We start from the raw sequence: 21,688 nt of genomic DNA, 5'->3' as shown, positions 1-21,688 counted from the left end.
CAAAATCCCATTACAATAATTACAAGAAAAAATTTAATTCATTTCTTTGCAAGGGATTCAGGAACATGGTTTTACTGAAGATGTTATGGCTGAGGGCACCCTACAGCAGAAGCAAGGCTGAACTGCCGGCTGGTTTCTGATGCACCCGGCTGCTGCAATGTAACCTGATGAGCTGCCTCGGCTGTTCAGGGGCTGGAGGATCTGCCTGGGCCCTTTGAAGGGCTGTTTGGCCAACACTTAACAACAGGCCAATTTACATAAAAAACAAAGAATGTCTTGATGGCCCCGATGGTGATTTGGAAATATTGGTGTAAAAATTATAGTCAAATAGTTTTAATGTTGGATTGCACATAAATAATTCCCCAAACCCTTCATTTAGCATGCTCAGCTGAGTGTACATATGCTACTTTGTATGGCTTTGATGCCAGTTTTGCATGCCGTTCAGTTAAACCCATGTAAGTAGTTACAAATAGAGAAATTATAGGAGGGATTTGTGCATGTGCGTGCACACATTGGGAAAATCACCAAGAGGTTTTGTTTTTTTTTTTTTTTTCTGGTACTGCTGGGTAGCAAAGTAATTTACATTTGACATCCACAATTTTCTGGTAAGAAACCAACTGACATTTATCTCATTACTATTTTTAAGAGACGACTATTAGCTTCCTGAAGCTGGCTGATTTTCTGATGCATAATTACACTGACAGCAAAGAGCATCAGAACCTCACAGCCACTTACCTGAGGGCTCAGAGCAGCCTTGAGTCCCCAACAGGCAGCCAAACAAGGTGGCACCTCACCAGGGGATGTCGTCAGACATCTCCCATTTCAGTGGAACGGGCTGTTCTCCCCAGGCGGTCTGTTTCCAGGAGGTTGCTATCTTTAGGACTCCAAGAAGAGAATTTCAAAGGGAGGAGGGAGCACAAACAGGTTGCCTAGTAGAAAGCAGCATGTAACCGAAAGGATAAGAGAGGAAGAAAGAAGCAGTTGGTTGAGCTTTATCTCCTTAACATTATTCCCAGACAGACAACAGGCAGGACTTGGTCAGGTAGATGACCTGAAGGCTTTGATGTTACTTTCTCCTTCAGTGTGGGTTCTTCAGCAACTCCCAAGGCAGCTGGCAGTTCAGAAAAAAACAGCCCAAAGTTGCCAGGTGTGTCTTCTGTAACACATCTCTTTGGTAAGAATCAGAGCAAAATGGCCGATGTATTTCTTGTGAAATAAGGGTTACTTGACCAGAGCTTGAAATTTGATCCTTTTTGGAAGTAAAAGACAAGGAACATAGGGAAAATAAATAGCTTCAGAAAAATAAGCAATTATCTCTAAACAAATAAAAGAATTTTAATGTATTAGTCCCCAGAATCACTCGCTCATGTTCTCTTTTTCACATTACATGTGAGCTGCGATGGGTGATGCTCCATACAAGAGAGAAAAAAAGAAGATGCTCTCACAGCTCTGGGGATTTGGCACAGGAAGTGTTGCCTATAACCAAAGCAACCGGTTCATGTGTGAGCAATTCCTCTTGATGCACAGAAGCACCAGCAGCTGGTGTCGTAAACAAAAGTAGGCAGGTGAACAAAAATAGAGCAACAGAAAAGCAGCTATGAGAATAGCAGTCACAGAATCACAAAATGTTAGGGATTGGAAGGGACCTCGAAAGATCATCTAGTCCGATCCCCCTGCCAGAGCAGGAACACCTAGATGAGGTTACACAGGAACATGTCCAGGTGGGTTTTGAATGTCTCCAGAGAAGGAGACTCCACAACCTCCCTGGGCAGCCTGTTCCAGTGCTCTGTCACCCTCACTGAGAAGAAGTTTCTTCTCATATTTAAGTGGTACCTCTTGTGTTCTAGTTTGTACCCATTGCCCCTTGTCCTATCATTGGTTGTCACCGAGAAGAGCCTGGCTCCATCCTCCTGACACTCACCCTTTACATATTTATAAAACATTAATGAGGTCACCCCTCAGTCTCCTCCAAGCTAGAGGCCCAGCTCCCTCAGCCTTTCCTCATAAGGGAGATGCTCCACTCCCTTCATCATCTTTGTGGCCCTGCGCTGGACTCTCTCCAGCAGTTCCCTGTCCTTCTTGAACTGAGGGGCCCAGAACTGGACACAATATTCCAGATGAGGTCTCACCAGGGCAGAGTAGAGGGGGAGGAGAACCTCTCTTGACCTACTAACCACCTCCCTTCTAATACACCCCAGGATGCCATTGGCCTTCTTGGCCACAAGGGCACAGTGCTGGCTCATGGTCATCCTGCTGTCCACCAGGACCCCCAGGTCCCTTTCCCCTACACTGCTCTCCAACAGGTCATTCCCCAACTTATACCAGCACCTGGGGTTGTTCCTGCCCAGATGCAAGACTCTACACTTGCCCTTGTTATATTTCATTAAATTTTTCCCCACTCAACTCTCCAGCCTGTCCAGATCTCGCTGGATGGCAGCACAGCCCTCTGGCGTGTCAGCCACCCCTCCCAGCTTGGTGTCATCAGCAAACTTGCTGACAGTGCACTCAATTCCCTCATCCAAGTCATTGATGAATATATTGAATAGTACTGGTCCCAGTACTGACCCTTGAGGGATTCCACTAGATACCGGTCTCCAGCTAGACTCTGCCCCATTGACCACAACTCTCTGGCTTCTTTCCTCCAGCCAGTTCACAGTCCACCTCCCTACCCAATCATCCAGACCACACTTCCTCAGTTTAGCAGTGAGGATGCTGTGGGAGACTGTGTCAAATGCTTTACTGAAATCAAGATAGACCACATCCACTGCTTTGCCATCATCTGTCCACCTGGTTATATGTTCTCATAAAAGGCTATGAGGTTGGTCAAGCACGACTTCCCCTTGGTGAAGCCATGTTGACTGCCCCTAATGACCCTCCTATTCTTGATATGCCTGGAGATGGCACCAAGGATAAGTTGTTCCATCACCTTTCCACCAGTCCAGAATTTCAGAAGCAACAGTAATTCAATTTATAAGCACAACTTATAAAAAGCTTATAAAAAGCAATACTGACCAAGAAAGGGAGTTGTCGTCAGCTTGCATGAAAATGCTGGTCCCTACCACCTGTGCGTAGCATTTCTGGCAGTGTGAATGCTCCTTGATGGGCATGGACACAAATCTCAAATGCATCTTCTGTGAAAGAAGAAATGCGAGCTCTATTTACATGCAAAAAAATCCGCTGAGAACAGGAAGCTCCATACAATTAAGATACTAGAAGTGTTCAAAACAGGTTACCTAAGTCAGAGATATTAATCCAGTAAGAGAATTCCCAAGTGCTGACTTACATATACCTGAACCACAATTCCTATCTCAGTGCAAACATCTGCAATAGATATTTCTGGGCATGTGAGAAGACAGGGCTATACAGAAAGAGCCACATTTCCCTCCTAGGGTTTCGTGGGGCAGCCTTTCTGCCTAAGGGATGCTGCTTGATGAAGCCTTGGTAGATCAGATGCCATTTAAAACTACTCTACCTCTGTTGGCTTGCCTTTTTTTTTCTTTTCTTTTTTTTTTTTTTTTTTTGGTAAGAGGCTCTTCTTGGAGGTCCAAGGGGTTTAAAAGCAATGTGGTGACAAAAGGCAATGAAAAGCTCCAGGTGCTGATCATGGGCAAGCAGAGCTCACATGCCATGCTCTGTGTCACTGTACCTGTGGCCAAAACTGGATTGCTTCTAGACTAGACATTAGTCCAGCCAGTACACCTGAGCTCTGCTGCACACTGCCTGGAATGGGCTCTTCTTGTCTATAGCTGCCAAGTCACACCCTCCTTGTCAACAAGTCACAGTGTGCCCACAGCGGCGGGGCTATCAACACCCTTGGGTGGAGTTGTCTCAGCTACAGGAGATTAAATCGCAGCTACAGGAGATTAAATCACTCCTCTCCCTTGCACGCTTTGTGGTGAGAGGTCACTAAGGCACTGAGTTGTACTAGTGCCATGCTCTAAGATGTAAGAGCAGCATCATTTACCAGAAACAATATCTGGGTTAGACTAGCTAATGTTATCTGATAATACATAGAAGTGGGGATGATCAGGGTTATATCAATAGCTGAAACTTTCAGGTAGAAAATTGGTTTATGCTTTCCAGCTACATTTATTTCTCCCATATATGTGTCTGCTTTCCTAATTAGTTGTCCCACCTGGACATCCTTTCTTTCTAAATACTACAGGGCATTCACATTCCTAGGGATGCCCTTAAGGATCAGAACATGGGTCTCCTGGGAATGTGCATTTTAAAATTTGCAGAACTCAGGCTAAAGCCCCAGTCTAAAATGACAGTTTATGATCTCCTTTTAAAGACAATAAAAGCAAGTAATTGTGGGAAAGTCTATATTGACAGGAAGAAAAAGAAATAAATACAGCAACTTTCAAAATAACAAAAAAAATATTCATAGCCCTGGAAAATAATTTTAAAGTACAACTCTGCAGAGAAACAATCTAAATAAGTACTAGAACACCCTACACAGCAGATACTGATACTGAAAGGATAGTAATAGAGCTCTGGGGGAAACCAAGCACACCATTTTCATGCCAAGAAAATTAGTCCTTCTACCATTAGCCTTTACATAGGATTTTATGTTACACCATGTGTTAATTATTTCCAAACCACAAGTGCAAACACTCACCCTGATTGGAAAATTAGCAGATTTCAAACTCAGGTAATTTCCCCCTAATGAGGAACTTGTTGAACTGAATTTAACAATTAGCTCATACCCTTTGCTGGCTGTGTATGGAAAGGCTACAAGGAGACATATAAACTCACCTTTTTTCAGTAATTTGCAATAAAGGATGAACATAAACTCTGTTGTTGTTTTCATGCTATTTCTAACCCCTCTTTTGATTTTTATGGCAGTGATTCTCAAAGGGTGATAGAGGAGGAAGTGCTGCCTATACTGAATAGTTGTCCCTTGTTTTGTAACATCCCCCTGCCCCAGGTCAGTTCATTTGTGTGTCTTTTGCTACGTGCAAAGCCACTGCAAAAAGGTTTTCAGAGCTCAAGAGAATAAAACTTCTGATTTATTGGTCAATATACACAATTCGTAGGTAGAGCTGACAAACAAAAGTGCTTGCCACTCCGATAAGGCACCCAAGGAGTCACAGCTGGCTGGGCAGCCCACAGCCAGGAAGGGAGGTTTTGGAACAGGCTGATCAGTGGCATTACTAAACTGCCATCCTCAGGCTACTTTCTGTAGGATTCTGTATTGTTTTCATGCCGATCTTTCTCTTCAAGAGCCCTTGAGCTGCTAGCTATCCCTGTGTCAACAGTCTCACCTTTTGCCAGTAATCTTACCTTTCTTCTCGTGGCTCTGCTTTGCAGAATGTCTTGCAGCGCTTTCTCACAGCTTAGCGGTTCTCTTAGATGTCTGAACCGACTTCAGTCTGGACCAAAACTATGCCTTAGATTCCAGAAGGCATCTCTGACCTGATGCCTGAATTTCTAAAGGGCAAACTGGCATTTTTTCAACTGTTAAATTGTGTTAAAGGGGGGGGAAAAAAAAAAAGTAACTTTATGCTATCCTTAGTTTACTACATGTGCCGTGACCTTATCTGCGTAATGGATGCTGGGCAGTCAGGTCTTAAATAAGGTGGCCTATTTGTAGTTCTGAAGGGAAGAGACATCCACAAATGAAAGAGAAATTGCCTTTGAACAGTTTTTCTCTCTGCCTAAAACTGACCTAGAACATCCAATATATGGCCAAAATTTAAGTCTGATTTCTCTCACAAAAAATGTAAAAATTATTCAATAAAATCTTCTTCCTGTTCTTCAGTGGACTTTCTGCTGGAGGGATTTCTTTTCTTTGTTTGAAGAAGATTTTTCAGAGACTTCATGCTGCCTTAGGTACGTCACAAAGCACCTGTGCCCTCAAGTGCTATGCTGGCACACCAACTGCTTGATTATTTGGCAGCAAGTAGCATCGCAATAGGCGTAACAAGCTTTTTGAATGTAAAGAAAGGGTAAGAAGAATATAAAAATGGTACAAAAATTTTTTCTGCAAAAATAGAGTTCTGAGCTCTTTCAGTGTGCCATTTTGATTGTCATTATGTATACACATTTTAATAGGAACTGTTATTTTGAGAAGAATGAAAAGTTTCTGCATATCTACTAATAAGGCTGCATGATGATTTGTGGGGAGTTATACTAAGGTGTGACTTAGCAGAGACAAATAGCCTAAGATATGCTGTGTACCTTCTCTTGCAAGTCAAGGATATACAGATCTGTTCTTCACGCCAATTCCACAACCAACAAAGAGACGCTCTGACCTGTAGCTCTTACTCAAATGAGGTTATGAAAACCAAGAGCAACTAATTTTATTGTTCTGGTGGACACACTATCTAACTGTGATCTAATTCCCCTAACTATTGCTTAACTCAGACACTCTTAGTTTAATTTGTGATCTTACCACATGTAAGAGGTGTTATTTTTCAGAGCAAGGGGGTGAGACTGGGTAGCTTCTGCAGTATGATCCTAGCTGATACAAAGTTCCTCTGTGTGGCTTTGAGCAAGATCTTTAGATTTCTCTGCCTCAGTTTCCCTTTGCTAAAACAAAGATGATCATGCTCACCAAGTTCAAACAACTGTTAGAATTATCTATTTAACGCTTTTAAAGGGATCTAAAGCAGTAAAAAAATCAGTGTGTTATCTAGCCCTCTTCCTCCACAAATTGTGCCTTGAAAATAGTGATCCCTTTAACCTGGGAGCTAGGGAGGTGCAAGCGGATTCATGAACTGTCCTGAAGGAACACGTGGATAGCTGTCAGTAAAAGTGGTAGCATTCAAACTATCACAGCAGTCAGACCTTGTTAAAAAGAATAAGGAAGCCACACGTCAATGTGTTGAACAGGTGGACTCGTTGCAACTGAGCTGTTTCAGCGTTTTCATTAGCTGTGTATCAAATGGCTGCTGTGTTCCTCTCTCAGTTATCCATGAGTCTTCTTCTGGGCTTCTCTACTGCTTACATGAAATCTGCTTATTCCCAAGCTTGCTCAATTTACTCTTGTTTGTATCCTTGCTGTGTTACTTCTTCCCCTACTCCAACTCTGGGAACCATCAGACCACGATTCAGCTCTTGCACTCTTTTGTGTTGTTTTCTTGGCCCTTCTTAGGGAACAGACACTGCGTAGAAAGGATGATCCATCATCTGGCTGACCTGGGTCTGGAGGCGTGAACTGACACCCTTGCACCTCCACACAGAGTCCAGCCCCAGGAGCACTCCGGCTTTTTCTCTTGAGCAGGGAGAATGAGGCAGGGGCAAGTGTGAGGGTGCAGGAACAGGCAGGAGGGGAGATGCAGGGACAGAGAGGTCTATCATCAGCAGAGCACCCTCTTAGCATCTGAAACAAATCCTTTGGGTATTAAGTTGCTAGGTCTCTGCTGCTGACACATGTAAAACGCAAAGGCACACACTTAAACACACTCTTCACTGCCCTACCTAGGGAATGACAGGAGGTCTGCTGGGGGGACCTCTTCAAGTGCTTCAAGTGCTGCCCATGCTGCAACCAACAGGAGCCTGCACCACGGTCTTCTGGAACAGGAGGCACTCCATTAGTGTTGTTTTAAAAATAATAGCGTGAATGACAGATGGAAAAGAAGAGTGCTGAGCAGCTTTTGTTTGCCAGTCCACTCCTGCAACATTACAAGGTGCTTGTGTTCATTCTCCAGTGCTTGTACGTGTGCTGCTCACGCTGCACATCCCTGTGTCACGCTCCAGGAGGCTTCAAGGCTAGTGGTCACCTTCACACCCACATCCTTAGCGCATGGCCGCCCAAAACACATAACTATTCTTTTCCCCTGTGTTCTCATAAATTGCTTCCAAATGCCTAAGCTCTCGTAACCTTCTGTTTAATGGTGTTGGTGCCTTTTATCATCACAAAGGACAACAATAAAATTACCTTTATCCTTCCTCACATGATAATCTCAAGCAAACATAGCATAAAGGTTATGCGCTCACCTTAACATACCTTACTTTACAGCAGCTGTATAAAATGAGTTCTTAAATTATCTTCTAGCTTTCGTAAAATGTTTTCAGACGCTTTAATCACAAATACATAAGTGAAAGTGATTTCTTTTTTTCACTGACCTGAAAGAGATCCTTACCAGAACTGAGATAGAAGGAATTTCCAGTTTTCTGGTTTGGTTTTTTTTCATACTCAGACTACCTAAGGTCCAACCTGGAGGCTGTGATTTGCAATGCTTTAATTTCCAGAGCACCTGAATGAATGCACGGTAGTGCAGGCCACCTGCTGCCCCTGGTTGGCAGCTCCCAGACACCTACCTGGATGCTGCACCAAGACTAGGCAGGCTGCAGCTATTGATCTGAGCCAGAGGTGGGGAAGAAATTCTTAATTTAAAAGGCTCCAAAAGAAAAAAAAAAAAAAAGAAAGAAATTTGTAACAATAAGACCCATACGTTCTGCTGCATTCACATAAGATATAACTCAGGAAAGCTCTTAGGCGCATATTTCAGATTAAGTATGTCAAGTTTTGCTCTGAAAAGGGTTCTGTGTAAGCAAGTTATTTTTTGAATGAGACCTCCATGACTGTACATAGTAAAAAGAAATGTCTTTCCTGCCAAATCTGAAGTCTGCTTGACAATCACCATGGTACATTTTATTACTGAAATATGTCAGACGAAGATCACAACAAATATTAGATATCTACCCAAAACCAAACCCACCAGTGATACCTGTGGCTAAATCAGGCCCACACTGATGCTTACAAGACCTATTTAACAGGCACTTCAGAGACACGACAGATACCAGACCCGCAGTGATGGGTGAAGGCTCTCACTGTTCCCCAGCAGCTGCCTTCGCTGGACCTGCAGAGACCACCACTTCTCCCCACGCTCCACGTGATTCCACATGCACTGTCCCTGCACAGCACATGGATCTGCTCTTCTGTACCACAGATCCCACCCAGCATGGCATGTCCCCCACAGAACAGCTACAGAACACATATTCCAGTAATGCTCATGTGTCTCATTTAGAATCACAGAATGTCCTGAGTTGGAACGGACCCAAAAGGATCACCGAGTCCAACTCCTGTCCCTGCATAGGACAACCCCACAGTTCACACCATGTGTCTGTCACACCATTTGCTCTAGTAATTAAAGTCTTTTCCACAGCAATTCACAAAGATTCCTTACCAATTCAAAATATTGTATTTTCCGGCTTTAAGGCTGCTCAAACTCACAGCCAATCATTCCCAATGCCATTGTGAAATTAAGTACTGCTCTGCAAGTCTACAAACGTACCTGTGTCCTAGACTACACTGATATAAAGTAACATTAGGAATATGCTAATAGCCATTATGTTAAAATACATTAAGAAGATTTCTCATGTTACGAATATGTCAGCTGATCCCAGCTAATTCTACTGACACACTCTAATGCAGAGTGAAAATTTTCACCTAAATTATTTTTCAAGGGAAAAGTGTAGATTCTCTCACAGTAATGAGTTCATGAATCCATTAAATTTCCCAGGCTGTCTGCATAAAAAAATTAAATATAAAAATTGTTTCAATGACTTAAAAAACAACAACTCCATTTTTCTACTAAAATGGAATCCTTCTATTGTTAAAAAATACTATTTCTGACCTCATTGAGAAAGAAGAAAACATTTTCTTTAATTCAGCCTCCTTTCACACTTCCAGGTTGCTCAGCAGCTGTTTTCAGAATATTTCATTTGCCACCAACTCCCAAACCAATAGTATTTTTAAAATTCCTTGTAAACTAAAAATAATTTTAAAAAGAGATTCCTTTCCATAGCTCTTCTCCACACAGACACCATTAGTGCAAGGATCCTGAGTATCATTGTTCCCATTTTCCAAGCAGAGAACCAAGCACCACGTACCATCACAGAGCTGTGGCAGAAGACATCTCAGACTCTAACTCCTACTTTCTTTTTCCAGGCCAGTGACAGGGAATCTGCTGTACCTGGGAAGAACATCTGCCAGTGACACATCTACAAACAGCAACTGTGTGTTTATCAGGAGGTGAATTGCCAATGAATGTAAAAAGTCTTGCCCTAAAGAAATCATCATTCATGAAGGTGGAGAGCCCAGACGGGCTTGGGGATTTCAGAACAAACATACGCAAATGTATTTGCTGATCAGAATCAGCTATGGTGAGCTTGTAGCATACAGTGAGAGCTAATAAATTTTAATGGGGTAAGGATGAGAAAATGTTGTGTTGGACATACAACAGCAATCCAGGGTGAGATGAAATTTCTTAAAAATCAAAAGAGATGAAGAGGAAGGACTGTGGATTAACTCCAAAGCATAGCCATTCTAATAGCTAAAAAATAATGCTCAATAACAGCATAAAAGTACATGGTAAGAAATCTTACTAAATTACATGGTATGAAAACACACCATGTATGTATCACCAGAGAATAAACAGGATTATCTTTCCACTAGTGGTCCTTTCAGTCCTATAGCTCACAGGTGTTTATGTCAGTTGTTCCCACCTGGACAGTGGCTATTTGCGGTGCAAGAACGTACAAGCTGCTGCAGCTGAGCTACCAGCTCCTGCAGAACAGGAGCTCAGAGGGCTTCTAAACCCTTGGCAACCCATGTTCACTAATTGCACCGTTCACGATAATCTTAGGAGTCTGCTTGTTGTCACCAGCTTCTTCAGCCGTACGCTCTGGGGGCTCCAGATCATCACATCTTCTCCGATAGACCACCCTTGAGATTAGGGTTATGAGAAACATCTCCATGATGAGGAGCTGCTGGGTCGTGTCTGCCAAAAAAAAAAGAAAAAAAAAAGAGGCAAAGAAAAGCCCCCGAAAGGGGCAAATGACTACCATACATAAAATGGATACCTGGCTTACTAATTTTCATCTGTGCGAAAGGAACAAACTTTACTATTCTATCCCCATAACTGGGTGTCTCCCACACTTGGCAACAAAATAAGTTACAGAGCATTGCCCATCAACGAGCACGCAATAAGTTATGCATTCAAAACACAAAAGCTTGAACAGTAATTATGCAGGTTGACTTCTTGTCCTCTCATTTCTAATTCCAAATCTTCTAATTATCAAGTTCTTCTCTGTTATTATAACAGCTATAAAACTTTTGTTATTGTTTTTTAGTAAAAGCTGAGATTCTCCAAAAGCTACATGATCCCAGGAAATTAATATTTTGCGGAAACACCAGATACTGCAGTTACCAAAGCTGAACTGGCACCTTTATATGTAAATGGACAAGATCCTTCCCAAAAGAACTTACATGCTCCTCTTGCCGAAGAGGAGAGTGGTGGAGTACAGGGAATAACTTCTTGCATGGCCAAGATGTTGATAATAGCTGCCTGCAAGTGGTTCAGAATGAGGATAAACTGCACCAGAAAGAGAAAACAGATGCCTTAGCTACCAGGAAAAGGTTTATATTTCACACAACAACTCTGCTTTCATAACAGACCCTCTTTTGCCTCATTTCTCCTTTCTTGCCCTCCCTCTCCTCTCACCCACCAGCAGGCTGCCTGCCATTCTGCAGGATTCGCCTTTAGGACAGGATGATACTGCTCTGAATGGGAGTGTTAAATTAAACCTCTATTTGAAAAGTGTTTCTTCTCAGCCCCTAATTTGAGAGCTGCAATATACACAGAGCTCACAGCTGAGATTTTAAACAACAACTGAGCTCTGAATAATAGGTAACAATGTTTTTAAAACTTCCTGTTAATCTAATTGGTGAGTTTATGGTCTCCCTTAGTGGAGGAAGGACTCAAAGAATGTTTTTTCTGTTGTCTCCTCTTTTTGCCACAGCTGGGAGATGTGGTGCTCCCCAACTTAAATGGGACTGGTTTCTTTGCCAGAAGGGATGAAGGACTCTTCACAGCTTGGCTTCAGCAACCATCACTGACGCATCTTATTACCTGCTATTTGCTGAGCCAGGCCTTCGCTGCCTTGGAGACATCCAAGTGTCTCTCTAGCTGCTGGTGTAACTGCATGAGTATAAACCCTCACATTAAGAGACTTTGCCATCTTACACCTGGATTCACCCTAATGCATCTTTGCACGTATGACTACCCTGTTTATTGCATTTATAAATGTTTAATAATTTACTTAACAGAAACCTTAGTGCATCAGCTTTTCTACATGCCCTGTTCAAGAACGATGCATATCCAAGGATTCTGTTGTATTCTCTTCAGGGTGATGTGGAAGGGGGTGGCCCTGTCCCTGGGCTTTTTCAATCTGACCTATCTGGTTCTGTTCCTTACCGCTTAATGATTCCCAGCCAGTATTTTCATTATCATCTAACTCTGAAGTGCAGAATGGCCAAGAAAAATATTGGCAAAACAGAACATTGTGACGTGCTGAAACAGCTCAAACAACAGCCACCCACACAATGCTCCACATCCTCTCCTAGTATTTAGAAGTGCACACCAGCATTTTAACATTGTTTAAGGATACTATGTCTACAAAGCTTCTTTCAAGCCCTGCAGAAGGTGCTGTTTTGATTTCATTTGCCTGAAGTTGAATGGATTTTATGTGGCTTTCACATCTCCAGCGCCCCTGAGAGAATAGAGGTAAATCGGCTCAAGCTGAAACCCAACAGAAGCCAAGGAGAGTGCTTCAAAGGGATGCAGCTTTAATCAGGTAAAAATACGCCTTTTCACAGTGCATTTAATGGGAAAAACAATACTATAACTTTTCAACAAAGGACCAAGAACCAGAGAGATAGTGTTATGCCTGCAGTTAAGAGAAATTCTTATCAGAAATATTAAATGTCTCACCTGATAAAGAGCGAACTTTGGGATGATCTTCTTACAGATAAGGAGAGTCCTAACTTGTTGAAACATGATTCCAACTGGCCACAGAGCAATAATGGTGATGACACCAATGAAGCAGCTAATCCATATTGCAGCTCCTTTGAGAGATAACTGAGAAGCAAATAAAACAAGCGTACCTATAAAACTTTACAGCGCATTTTACTATTATATTTCCAGGAAGAAATGGTGAACTGGATGATGCAGATGTTAAAATGCTTGGTTTTGTCTCCATGAAAGCTGATGGCAGCAGCAGTTGCTGGGGTTTGCAAGGGGAAGCCACACAGTACCAACCGGAGCACTAGCACAGTGCTCGTGCCCAACAGGCACCGACATGCAAATCTGTTCAGCCTGGGAAGGCAACAAGTGACACAACCCTCAATCTGACCCCAGCAATGCCTTTTTCTTAAGGATGTACCTTACAAAACACAGGGCAGGTACATCCCACAGGGCACCCTGCAGTCCTGCTGTTCTAACCACACAATCTGGGAAACATACTGGAGCACAATCTGATGCCGAGCCCACCTTGATGCCCAGTTTCTTTCCAAGCCAAGACAGGAGAGTCTGGGGGGAAGACAGATATTATGTACTTCAGGGTCTCAAAAGAACACGGGAAGGACTCAGCTGGAAGTGCTCCCAGATTTCACAGTTTAGTTGCAGGCTAAGATACTAACATCAGCCATAAAACCTATGGATTTTGTGGACCATCTCCAATTCAAATATTTACTTACATCGTAAGGGCTGTAAATGCCATTAGTCCAAAGCACTATTGATAAAAACATCAGCACAGGTCGAAGGAAAGCAAACTGAAAGGTGCCCAGCTTCAGCCAAAAGAGGGTTTGCCTAGCCAAAAAAAAAAAAATCACATAATCACATAGGCAAAAATCTTATTAGCAACCTTAATAACATTTTTTGGATACTGTCAACTGCGAAACTTTTCCAGTCTTGTAGCACATGGCTAAAATCCAGGGAGGAACAGCTTCAAGATTAGAAAACCTTTCCAGGAATTACCCTGTGTTTATTTTGTTAAGTCTCTATAAAAATAGTACTTTTCCTGTTCTGCAGCAATTACATACTAATGAAAGCTGGGCAAAACGTGATGTATTTCTCTGCCCTGAAGCTAACCAGAGAGCCAGTAGCAGCATAATTGGTTTCTGAACAATAATGCCACTTTCTCTTGCCTTGTTGCCTTACTATTTCAGTTTTCTGATTAAATTGGGCAATTTAGCCTTCCTCCTCAGACACTTCCTAGTCCTGTGGTAGATCAAGAAAGGGAATCATGCAGACCTAGGTGACAGGACTGGTAGTTCTTCAATGCATCGCTAATACTGCCATGTAAGCATGTGGTTTTGCTCCTTTGTACTCTAGCACGAGAAAAGATATTTCACTTGGCCAACCACAAAAGGCCAGCAGAGCAGCTCAGGATTTCCTTAGTTTCCCTACACATGGAAGGGCCTACAACTGGCCAGCCATTTAGTGCGTGTGCCTTTTCAGATAATTTTTGCTCCCAAATGGGCTTTAAAGAATAATATGACAAACAGGGCAGCCACTGCAAGACCAGGAGTTGTCTTCCTTGTTGACACAGGTCTGTCTTAACCATCAGACCTCTTCTGCCATGTCTCTCCCCACTGTATGGTTTGTTACTTTGCCTCATTTGTCTACTGTACCTTGTTAGCTTTCCCAGGACTTGTCGATAGCACATGGCTTTTTTAAAGAATGAATCCCTCCCTTGGAGTAGCTCCCTGTTTCACCAGAAGATACCTATGAGAGGAATATGAGACTGACCTTTCTCTGGTATAGGTTGCTCATATTTTTTAAAAATTGTACACTGCAATGGAAAAAGGCTAGAAGTCAGAAGCAGAGGCAGCAGATGGGCTTCCTGGTGCTACAGATGCTGGAGAAGGAGCCCTAAGCCTGCTTGCAGAACAAAAAGCCTTTTTTTTTTTTTTTTCAAACAGGCAGATGTCTTTCCTCCCAACAGTAGTAGGAACTATCTAGCTCCTGAAAGGAGTTAATATCAGCTAATATCATCCTCGGTAAGCTGTCACTGGACTGATCAACAGGAGGGTGAGTAGAGGATCATCTCCCAAGCTCGCAGATACAACAACCTATACAGAGGGTGACAGACACGGAAAGAAAAACAAATATACTGGTGATGTGTTACATCTATAGCATAGATCTGTCCGATGGCATTTCTTCAGCTGTGCTGAAACATGCTTAAATCAATGCCCATGAAAACCGGGAGTCTTTTAGATCCATATCAGTAGTTACTGGTTTTATGTTGTTGTATTACATCCATTTTTGGATGTGTATTTTTCAGTTGGTTTACTACCTCTTCTTCTTGATGCCTCCTCCATGTAAATACTTACTGTTATTCCATTTAAAAAAATGATGGAAATAAGAGTTTAAATTCTAATACTGCATGAGGCAGTTTAAGGAATAATTGTTACAATAAAAATACGATTTTTTGCAAAAGCAGCACAAATTGCTATGTTGCATTCTGTTTGCTGCTTTCATTTAATCAGACTGTGAAGTCCCCAAGGTCCCTCTGACACTAATGTCCAGGCCCTCATAGAAAAGTCTCTGTCTTGCACATTCAGTCCTTCAGCTTTTGCTTTTAATGAGAGAAACATTCTCATACTCCGTGCCAGTAGGAAAGCCCTGGGAAATACATGAGGCTTCCAGGCTGTAGAGCAGTATGTAAATGACAGGGTGACACTAGCCAGAGGAGGAGCCCCACCAGGCAATGCTCAAAGGAGGCAAGGTTTATGTTACAGCACATTGGCTCCTACAGGTACGGATCTCCATCCTCACCCCACTTCTCAAAGGTGCTTTAATATTAAGTTTAACAGAAGAAAGAAATCGCTTTTGCCTCACCAGACAATGCTGTTTCATTGAGATCAAAGCTTTCTGGGAATTAAACCTATTTTTTGTTCTAAAAATTATTTTAATTTGAAGTAGTTCTAAAGTCAAAATCAGAATGAAACATTTCAGTTTTATCAAAGTAAGAGAAATTTATTTCAATACAGCCTCAATTTGACAATGCTGCTTGAGAAAAATACCCAATTTGGAGACATTTGTTCCCTTCTGGAATGAAAAGTAACTGAAATCTCAATTATTAGGTTTTCTAGAGTAGAAATTCCTCCTCCCACACACACTGCTTACTGCAGAAATGTTTTCTTGGAAGAGAATGAGATTAGTTGGGGAGATGCCACAGTGCTCAACATTACTGCAAGTTGAAACACTGCGCTGGATTAAATCGAGAGAGCTCATGCTCTCGACTCTTATGCAAAATTCTGCATTATAAAACCAAAATAAATTAATGGAGGCATACAGCCCCAAAGTGATGGCCGCGTTTAAAAGAGACGGCTGAAGACTGACTTTCGGGAAGCAAGGGAGGCCCTTTGCTGTAAGCTTGGCCTTGCCAAGTTGGCTGAATTCCAGCAGCCGTTTTCCAGCTGGGAAATCTTAAAGGGCGACTCACCTAGTGATGCGCACACGAGGGAGGCAAAGGCAGCAGCAGCAGCAGGGACCGGTGCTGATCTTGAAGCGATCATTTTCAAACCGCCTGAGGAGCAGCTTTTGACCTCCGCACTCCTTAATCATCATCAGCAGGAACTTGTGGATAACTATGGCGAAAAATCTAGGAGAAGAAGAAAATGCCAGCTTGAACTTGCTTGTGTGTTTCTTGTATGCTAGTGCTGCCTTCTGTCCAGGGCTTTTACAGCTTGCACTTTGCAAGCAACACACTACCTGTGAAAAACCTTCAGTTTTCCATCACCTTGGAGGACCAGAACTGCCCTAAACCTCACCAAAAGGGGAATAAACTGAGGCACAGACTACCTGCACTTGTGGATGGTGGCAGAGTCAGTATTAAAGCACAGGCTTTTCCAGCCCAAATCATTATGGCCATATTTTTCTATCTATTACCTAGTCCTGACTGGTCCAAACTTTACAGAACAAGACCTATTCCTCCTTTAAAAACAAAACAAAGCAAAACAAAACAAAAAAAACTACAACAAAAGATCGACCAACCACCACCAACAAACATGGCTAGGTTTATACAGATATATGTATATATATATCTCGCTATCATTGTATGTGCTGCCGCAGTCAGGGTGTGGTTCCTCTGCAACCAAAGCTGATCCAAGCACCGACTGCCGCAGCCCCACCTCTCCCGCCTTCACCACCTGCACATTCTCAACCCATCCCAGGAACTACAGATTGTGCAACCGCACTTTCCTCCCATGTCTCAAACTGATTTAGGGAACTGATTCACTGAAATCCAGTCTCACCAAATAAAAGAGGTCCTCTTCATCTGCACTGTCTCCTTGAAGGAGCTTGCTGTGCAGCTGGAACCTGTGTGTGGAAGTGGATGCAATTGAGGGGACGGGAACCTGTAGCTTGGACAAGAGAGGAGGGGGGATGCAGATAGGCTCAACATGCCATAGGGCTGGATCCTTGGAAGATTTTGGTAATCTGCACTACCTGCACAAATTGCTGCATGCTCACAGTGTTCCTTACTGCTGTGTTTTCCCTCCTTTTTTACTCTACTCTACTCTACTCTACTCTACTCTACTCTACTCTACTCTACTCTACCCTACCCTACCCTACCCTACTGCAACAAGGGATGAGGCTATTAATGACAGTCTGTGTTAACTATCCCGCAGTGGGTTCCAAAATCATCCCAAAATCAACTGTGGAGTGCCCAAGGCCAGAGCACCTCCTGACCTGGCTCTGCCTACCAGGGCCATGCCATCACCTCCAGAAAGCAAGGACTATGTTTCTCCGTTCTTCTCTGTGCATGTCAGAGCTGTCATGAAAGTGCTTTTATCAGGACAACCGTGGAACATTTTTACATTGATATACTCATCGGAGGTTCACTTGCCACCATTAATAATAGACCTCCCCGGCTCATCATTAATAAAAGCACAGAGAAGTCACAGGTCAGAGTCTCATTCCACATGACATGCAGAGAGAGGAAAGAAAGAGTACTGCTTCAAAGCTGCTGTCAATCTGAGGGATCAATTACATGCGAGTCACAGATCTTTCATACTGAGGTTCACACACTAGGGGACTGTAGTACTGGGAACTGCTTTGGCATTTTCTACCTCCCAGAAAAGAGCTGCCAAGAGATTTCAACTCAAACCAAAAATTACTAAATTGTTAAATTTACAAAATGACTGTGTTTACCAAGAGCGGCAGATGTTTAAAGGGAAGAAATTCGGGGTTTGGGGCAACTGTCTAGAATCAAGCAGAATACTCACACTGCTGCTGTGAAATCTGTAAACATTGTTGAGCGAGGAATCCACATGCCAATGCATGAAGTAGTAGCAATCACCTACAGAGAAAGGGAGGAGGGTTGTACGAAGGTCAGAGAAAAAGCTGGTTCATGTGGATTTTCAGGGAAACTCCCATTTTCAAAATTCAATTTTATTTCTTTTCTGTGATAACTTACTGGAGCTGCAGCATTGACCCAAATTATAATTGATCTTTTGGAGGAGGGGGTTTTCCTGTAGATGTAGAGTGCTTCCTCTATAAATACCACATTGGCAATTAGCGTCATCAGAGTCAAGATTGCAAAGAGAAATCTCCCTGGTAGATCAAGGCCTGCAAAGAGGGAAAAGAAAACACAAAGTTCTGATTTATTTCATAAGCATTCCAAACATTTTATGTAAAGATACCATCTCCGAGAGGCTTCTTAGCCCTGTTCCTGCAAGGACTTTTACTCATCCTTAGCTACATAGATTGACCATTGACTCCACAGGATGATTCAAATACTTAAGTTCGTGACTAAATATTTCCAGGATCCACAGACAGCACATGGGAAGAATATGCCTCCATGTTCTCAAAGCATTATGCAAAAATCCCCTTCAGAAAGACAGAGTTCCAGGACAAATGTCCTTACATGAATGTAAATACGTAACAGAATATAAATAAATATGTAATACATAATGTACACAAATACAGTAAATACATACTCTGGGAACTTTTCCAGGCAGACTACAAGCAAAAATGTATTTAATCAGTATTAGTTCTTTGTTTCCATTGTATGTTTATAGGCATGTTTGTGCATAACTTCCTTATTAGAGGCTCGGTGGAAGTTTCTAGGGTACATGAACAATGTAAAGATAGGCTCCTGATATGTCGAGCCTGAGATAAACTCGATGCCTTCACCAAATATTTCTTTACTTCTTCCTTAATACTGGGTATGGATAACAACTTTTACCCAAGGCTGGTGTGTTTTACATCTCCCTTGACCCTGGGTATGGATATCGACTTTTACCCACAGGCTAATGGTTGAGGAGGATTTTCTTCCAAGAAAGGTGCTTCTGGAGACAGAAGAAAGCACTACAATGGAGTCATGCTTACTTTAGGAGAAGCTCATGCCCAGCACTGGCACTAACTCCCACTGTGGCTGTAGCCTACCTAAAGGCATACCATGCAGTGCCAGCAAAGGAGAGCCTCTGCCCCAGCTTCTTCAACATAACCTGCTTCAAAAAACCCCAACACTTCTAGAGTTGGCTGCCGGTGGAGCAGTCCACACCTCGATGAACATCCCGGCACCACAGATCCCATTGCAGGGAAACCTGAGACCAGAGGCAGGTCTATGGGCTTGGTCCCGTGCCCAGTGCCGCAGGTACCAGGCGACCCGGGCGCTTCTCTCTGACCACCCTTCCCCTCGCCCCCCAGCTCTCTCAGGTCCCCACCCGCAGCTCCGGGCTGGGGGCCTTGCCGCCCTCCCTCCCTTCCCCGAAGACAGAAGCAGCTCAGCCCCCTGCCAGGCGGAGGTAACGCCGGGGCTGGCGGCCGCCTGCCTCCGCCCGGGAGATTTCCTCGCCGGGGAAGAACGGCGGCGGGGCGGAGGGAAGGGCAGGGGCAAGGGCAATAGCACATGCCGGGGCAGAGGTGGATGCAGGGGCAGATGCTGGGGCAGAGGCAGAGGTAGGGGCACAGGCAGGACAGATGCAGGGCAGGGGCAGATGCAGAGCAGGGGCAGATGCAGAGCAGGGGCAGATGCAGGGCAGGGGCAGATGCAGGCGCAGATGCAGAGCAGGGGCAGATGCAGGGCAGGGGCAGATGCAGGGCAGGGGCAGATGCAGAGCAGGGGCAGATGCAGGGCAGGGGCAGCCGCCGGCTCCCTCATGCCTCCCCCCCGTTACGCCTCTCCGTCTCGCCCCGGCCCGGGCGGGCGGCCGCACTTACTCCGGAGAAGCTCCTCCGAGTAGGGCGGCTCGCTGGCGCTGCAGGACGGGTGGAGGGTCTCGTTCCCCTCACTCTCCATGGCGGAGCGGCCGCCGGCCCCCGCCGCGGTGTCCTGGCAGCGCCGAACGGACGAAGGACGAGCGGCGGCGGGGGTCAGTGCCCGCCCGCTGGTCCCTGGGGAGCGCGGCAGCCGCGATGCGCAGCCCGGCTGCTCGGGGCCGCCGAGGGCCGGTTAATGATTAGTCGGGGAGCCGGGGCCGGGCAGGCGGCGGGCAGGGCCCCGTCTCCGCGCTGCCTTCTGGCGCCCGGCAGCCCCGGCGGGGTTGGACAGTGCCCAGCCCGGCGGGCAACGCGCCCAACTCGCTCCCTGCTCCACCTGCGAGGAGCCATGGTCCCCCCGTGGAGGGGCTCCTGCAGAAGCCGCGTCCCGCCTGCTTTCACAGGCCCGGGGTGTCAGGGCGTCGGGAGTCGGGTCTCGCACAGAAGTGTAGGCTGCCAGCCGAGGAGGGATGGGGGGTCAGGCTGGGTTCCCCAGTGGCGTCTCCACCTCCGTCCCAAGCCAGTCAGAGCAGCTCCAGACGCTGTGCTCTCTGCAGGGACCTGTGGAGGTGGAAAGTTGCTTGGTCAACGCAGCAGACATTCAAAGGACTTTCCATGGAGCCCTTCACCAAAGACTTCCCAATAATCTTGGCTGCAACGAGGTGGAAAGCTGCACCATTTTCTACACTGGCAGAAGGAATGCACGTCAAGGGTAGAATCATAGGATGTCCTGAGTCGGAAGGGATCCACAAGGATCATGGAGTCCAACTCCTGTCCCTGCACAGGACAACCCCACAGTTCACACCATGTGTCTGAGGGCTTGTCCAGTCTCTTCTTGAACACTGCCAGGCTTGGGGCCGTGACACCTCCCTGGGGAGCCTGTTCCAGTGTCCACCACCCTCTGGGGGAAGAACCTTTTCCTCATGTCCAACCTAAACCTCCCCTGGCACATCTTCCTGCCCTTCCCTCGGGTTCTGTCATTGGTCGCCAGAGAAAAGATCAGCTCCTGTGCCGCCTCCTCCCCTTGTGAGGCAGCTGTAGCCACCATGAGGTCTCCCCTCAGTCTTCTCCAGGCTGAACAAACCAAGTGACTTTAGCCACTCCTCATACGGCTTCCTCTCCAAACCCTTCACCAACTTTGTAGCCCTCTTCTGAACACTCTCTAGCAGCTTAATACCTTTTTTTATCCTGTGGCGCCCAGAAATGCACACAGTGCTCCAGGTGAGGCCGCACCAGTGCGGAGCAGAGCGGGACAATCCCCTCCCTGCCCGGCTGGCCATGCTGTGCTTGGAGGGATTCTCCACTTTCCCACGTTTCTCCTGCTGGAAGGATCCTTTCTGCAGCCCGAGCCTTTTCAGGAAAAGGTAAGAGTAATGGAATGGTGGAGTTTGGTGACCCACTGAGTTATTCTGGATAGTCAGACTGAAAGCTGGCTGTGAGAAGCAGCAGAAGGATGGCTACAGTGCCAGGTGACAAAATAGCAGGTGACAACACTGTCTCAATAAACACAAAGTAGTGTTCAGGGGAGGAGGATGGCCCTAACTACCTATGCTATGATGAGCTATTGCCTCTCAGGAAAAAGATCTTGGGGCCACAGTGGATAGTCCTCAGAAATGACAGCTGAGGAATCAACATGGGAGAAAATGCAATGGAGTGGCAGGAATTAAAGGGTAAAGAAGAGAAGA

The 21,688-nt window shown here is 44.8% G+C and overlaps 1 protein-coding gene across 1 annotated transcript; it reads right to left on the bottom strand.

Moving 5' to 3' along the window:
• Positions 1-10,545: 10,545 nt before the first annotated feature.
• On the bottom strand, positions 10,546-20,043 carry LOC136003134 (organic solute transporter subunit alpha-like). The gene is made up of 8 exons (XM_065658455.1): positions 19,965-20,043; positions 18,217-18,368; positions 18,026-18,099; positions 16,243-16,401; positions 13,490-13,601; positions 12,726-12,872; positions 11,222-11,327; positions 10,546-10,733 (listed from the first exon to the last, which is right to left on the bottom strand). The coding sequence occupies exons 1-8, from the start codon at positions 20,041-20,043 to the stop codon at positions 10,546-10,548; spliced, it is 1,017 nt and encodes a 338-aa protein (XP_065514527.1).
• Positions 20,044-21,688: the final 1,645 nt, after the last annotated feature.

The sequence above is a fragment of the Caloenas nicobarica genome, chromosome 1, assembly GCF_036013445.1.
Source record: "Caloenas nicobarica isolate bCalNic1 chromosome 1, bCalNic1.hap1, whole genome shotgun sequence".
Lineage (NCBI taxonomy): Eukaryota > Metazoa > Chordata > Aves > Columbiformes > Columbidae > Caloenas > Caloenas nicobarica.
The sequence above is the reverse complement of the archived record's forward strand: the minus strand, read 5'-3'. Positions and strand labels throughout refer to the sequence as shown.

What these genes read in the sequence shown, in the direction of transcription:
- LOC136003134 (XM_065658455.1), bottom strand. Translation starts at nt 20,043, where the DNA reads ATGGAGAGTGAGGGGAACGAGACCCTCCACCCGTCCTGCAGCGCCAGC. An exon ending in GGGTCAATGCTGCAGCTCCA is followed by an intron (nt 18,100 to 18,216) that starts GTAAGTTATCAC and finishes CTTTCTCTGTAG; the next exon opens with GTGATTGCTACTACTTCATG. An exon ending in CCTCGTGTGCGCATCACTAG is followed by an intron (nt 13,602 to 16,242) that starts GTGAGTCGCCCT and finishes TTTTTTGGCTAG; the next exon opens with GCAAACCCTCTTTTGGCTGA.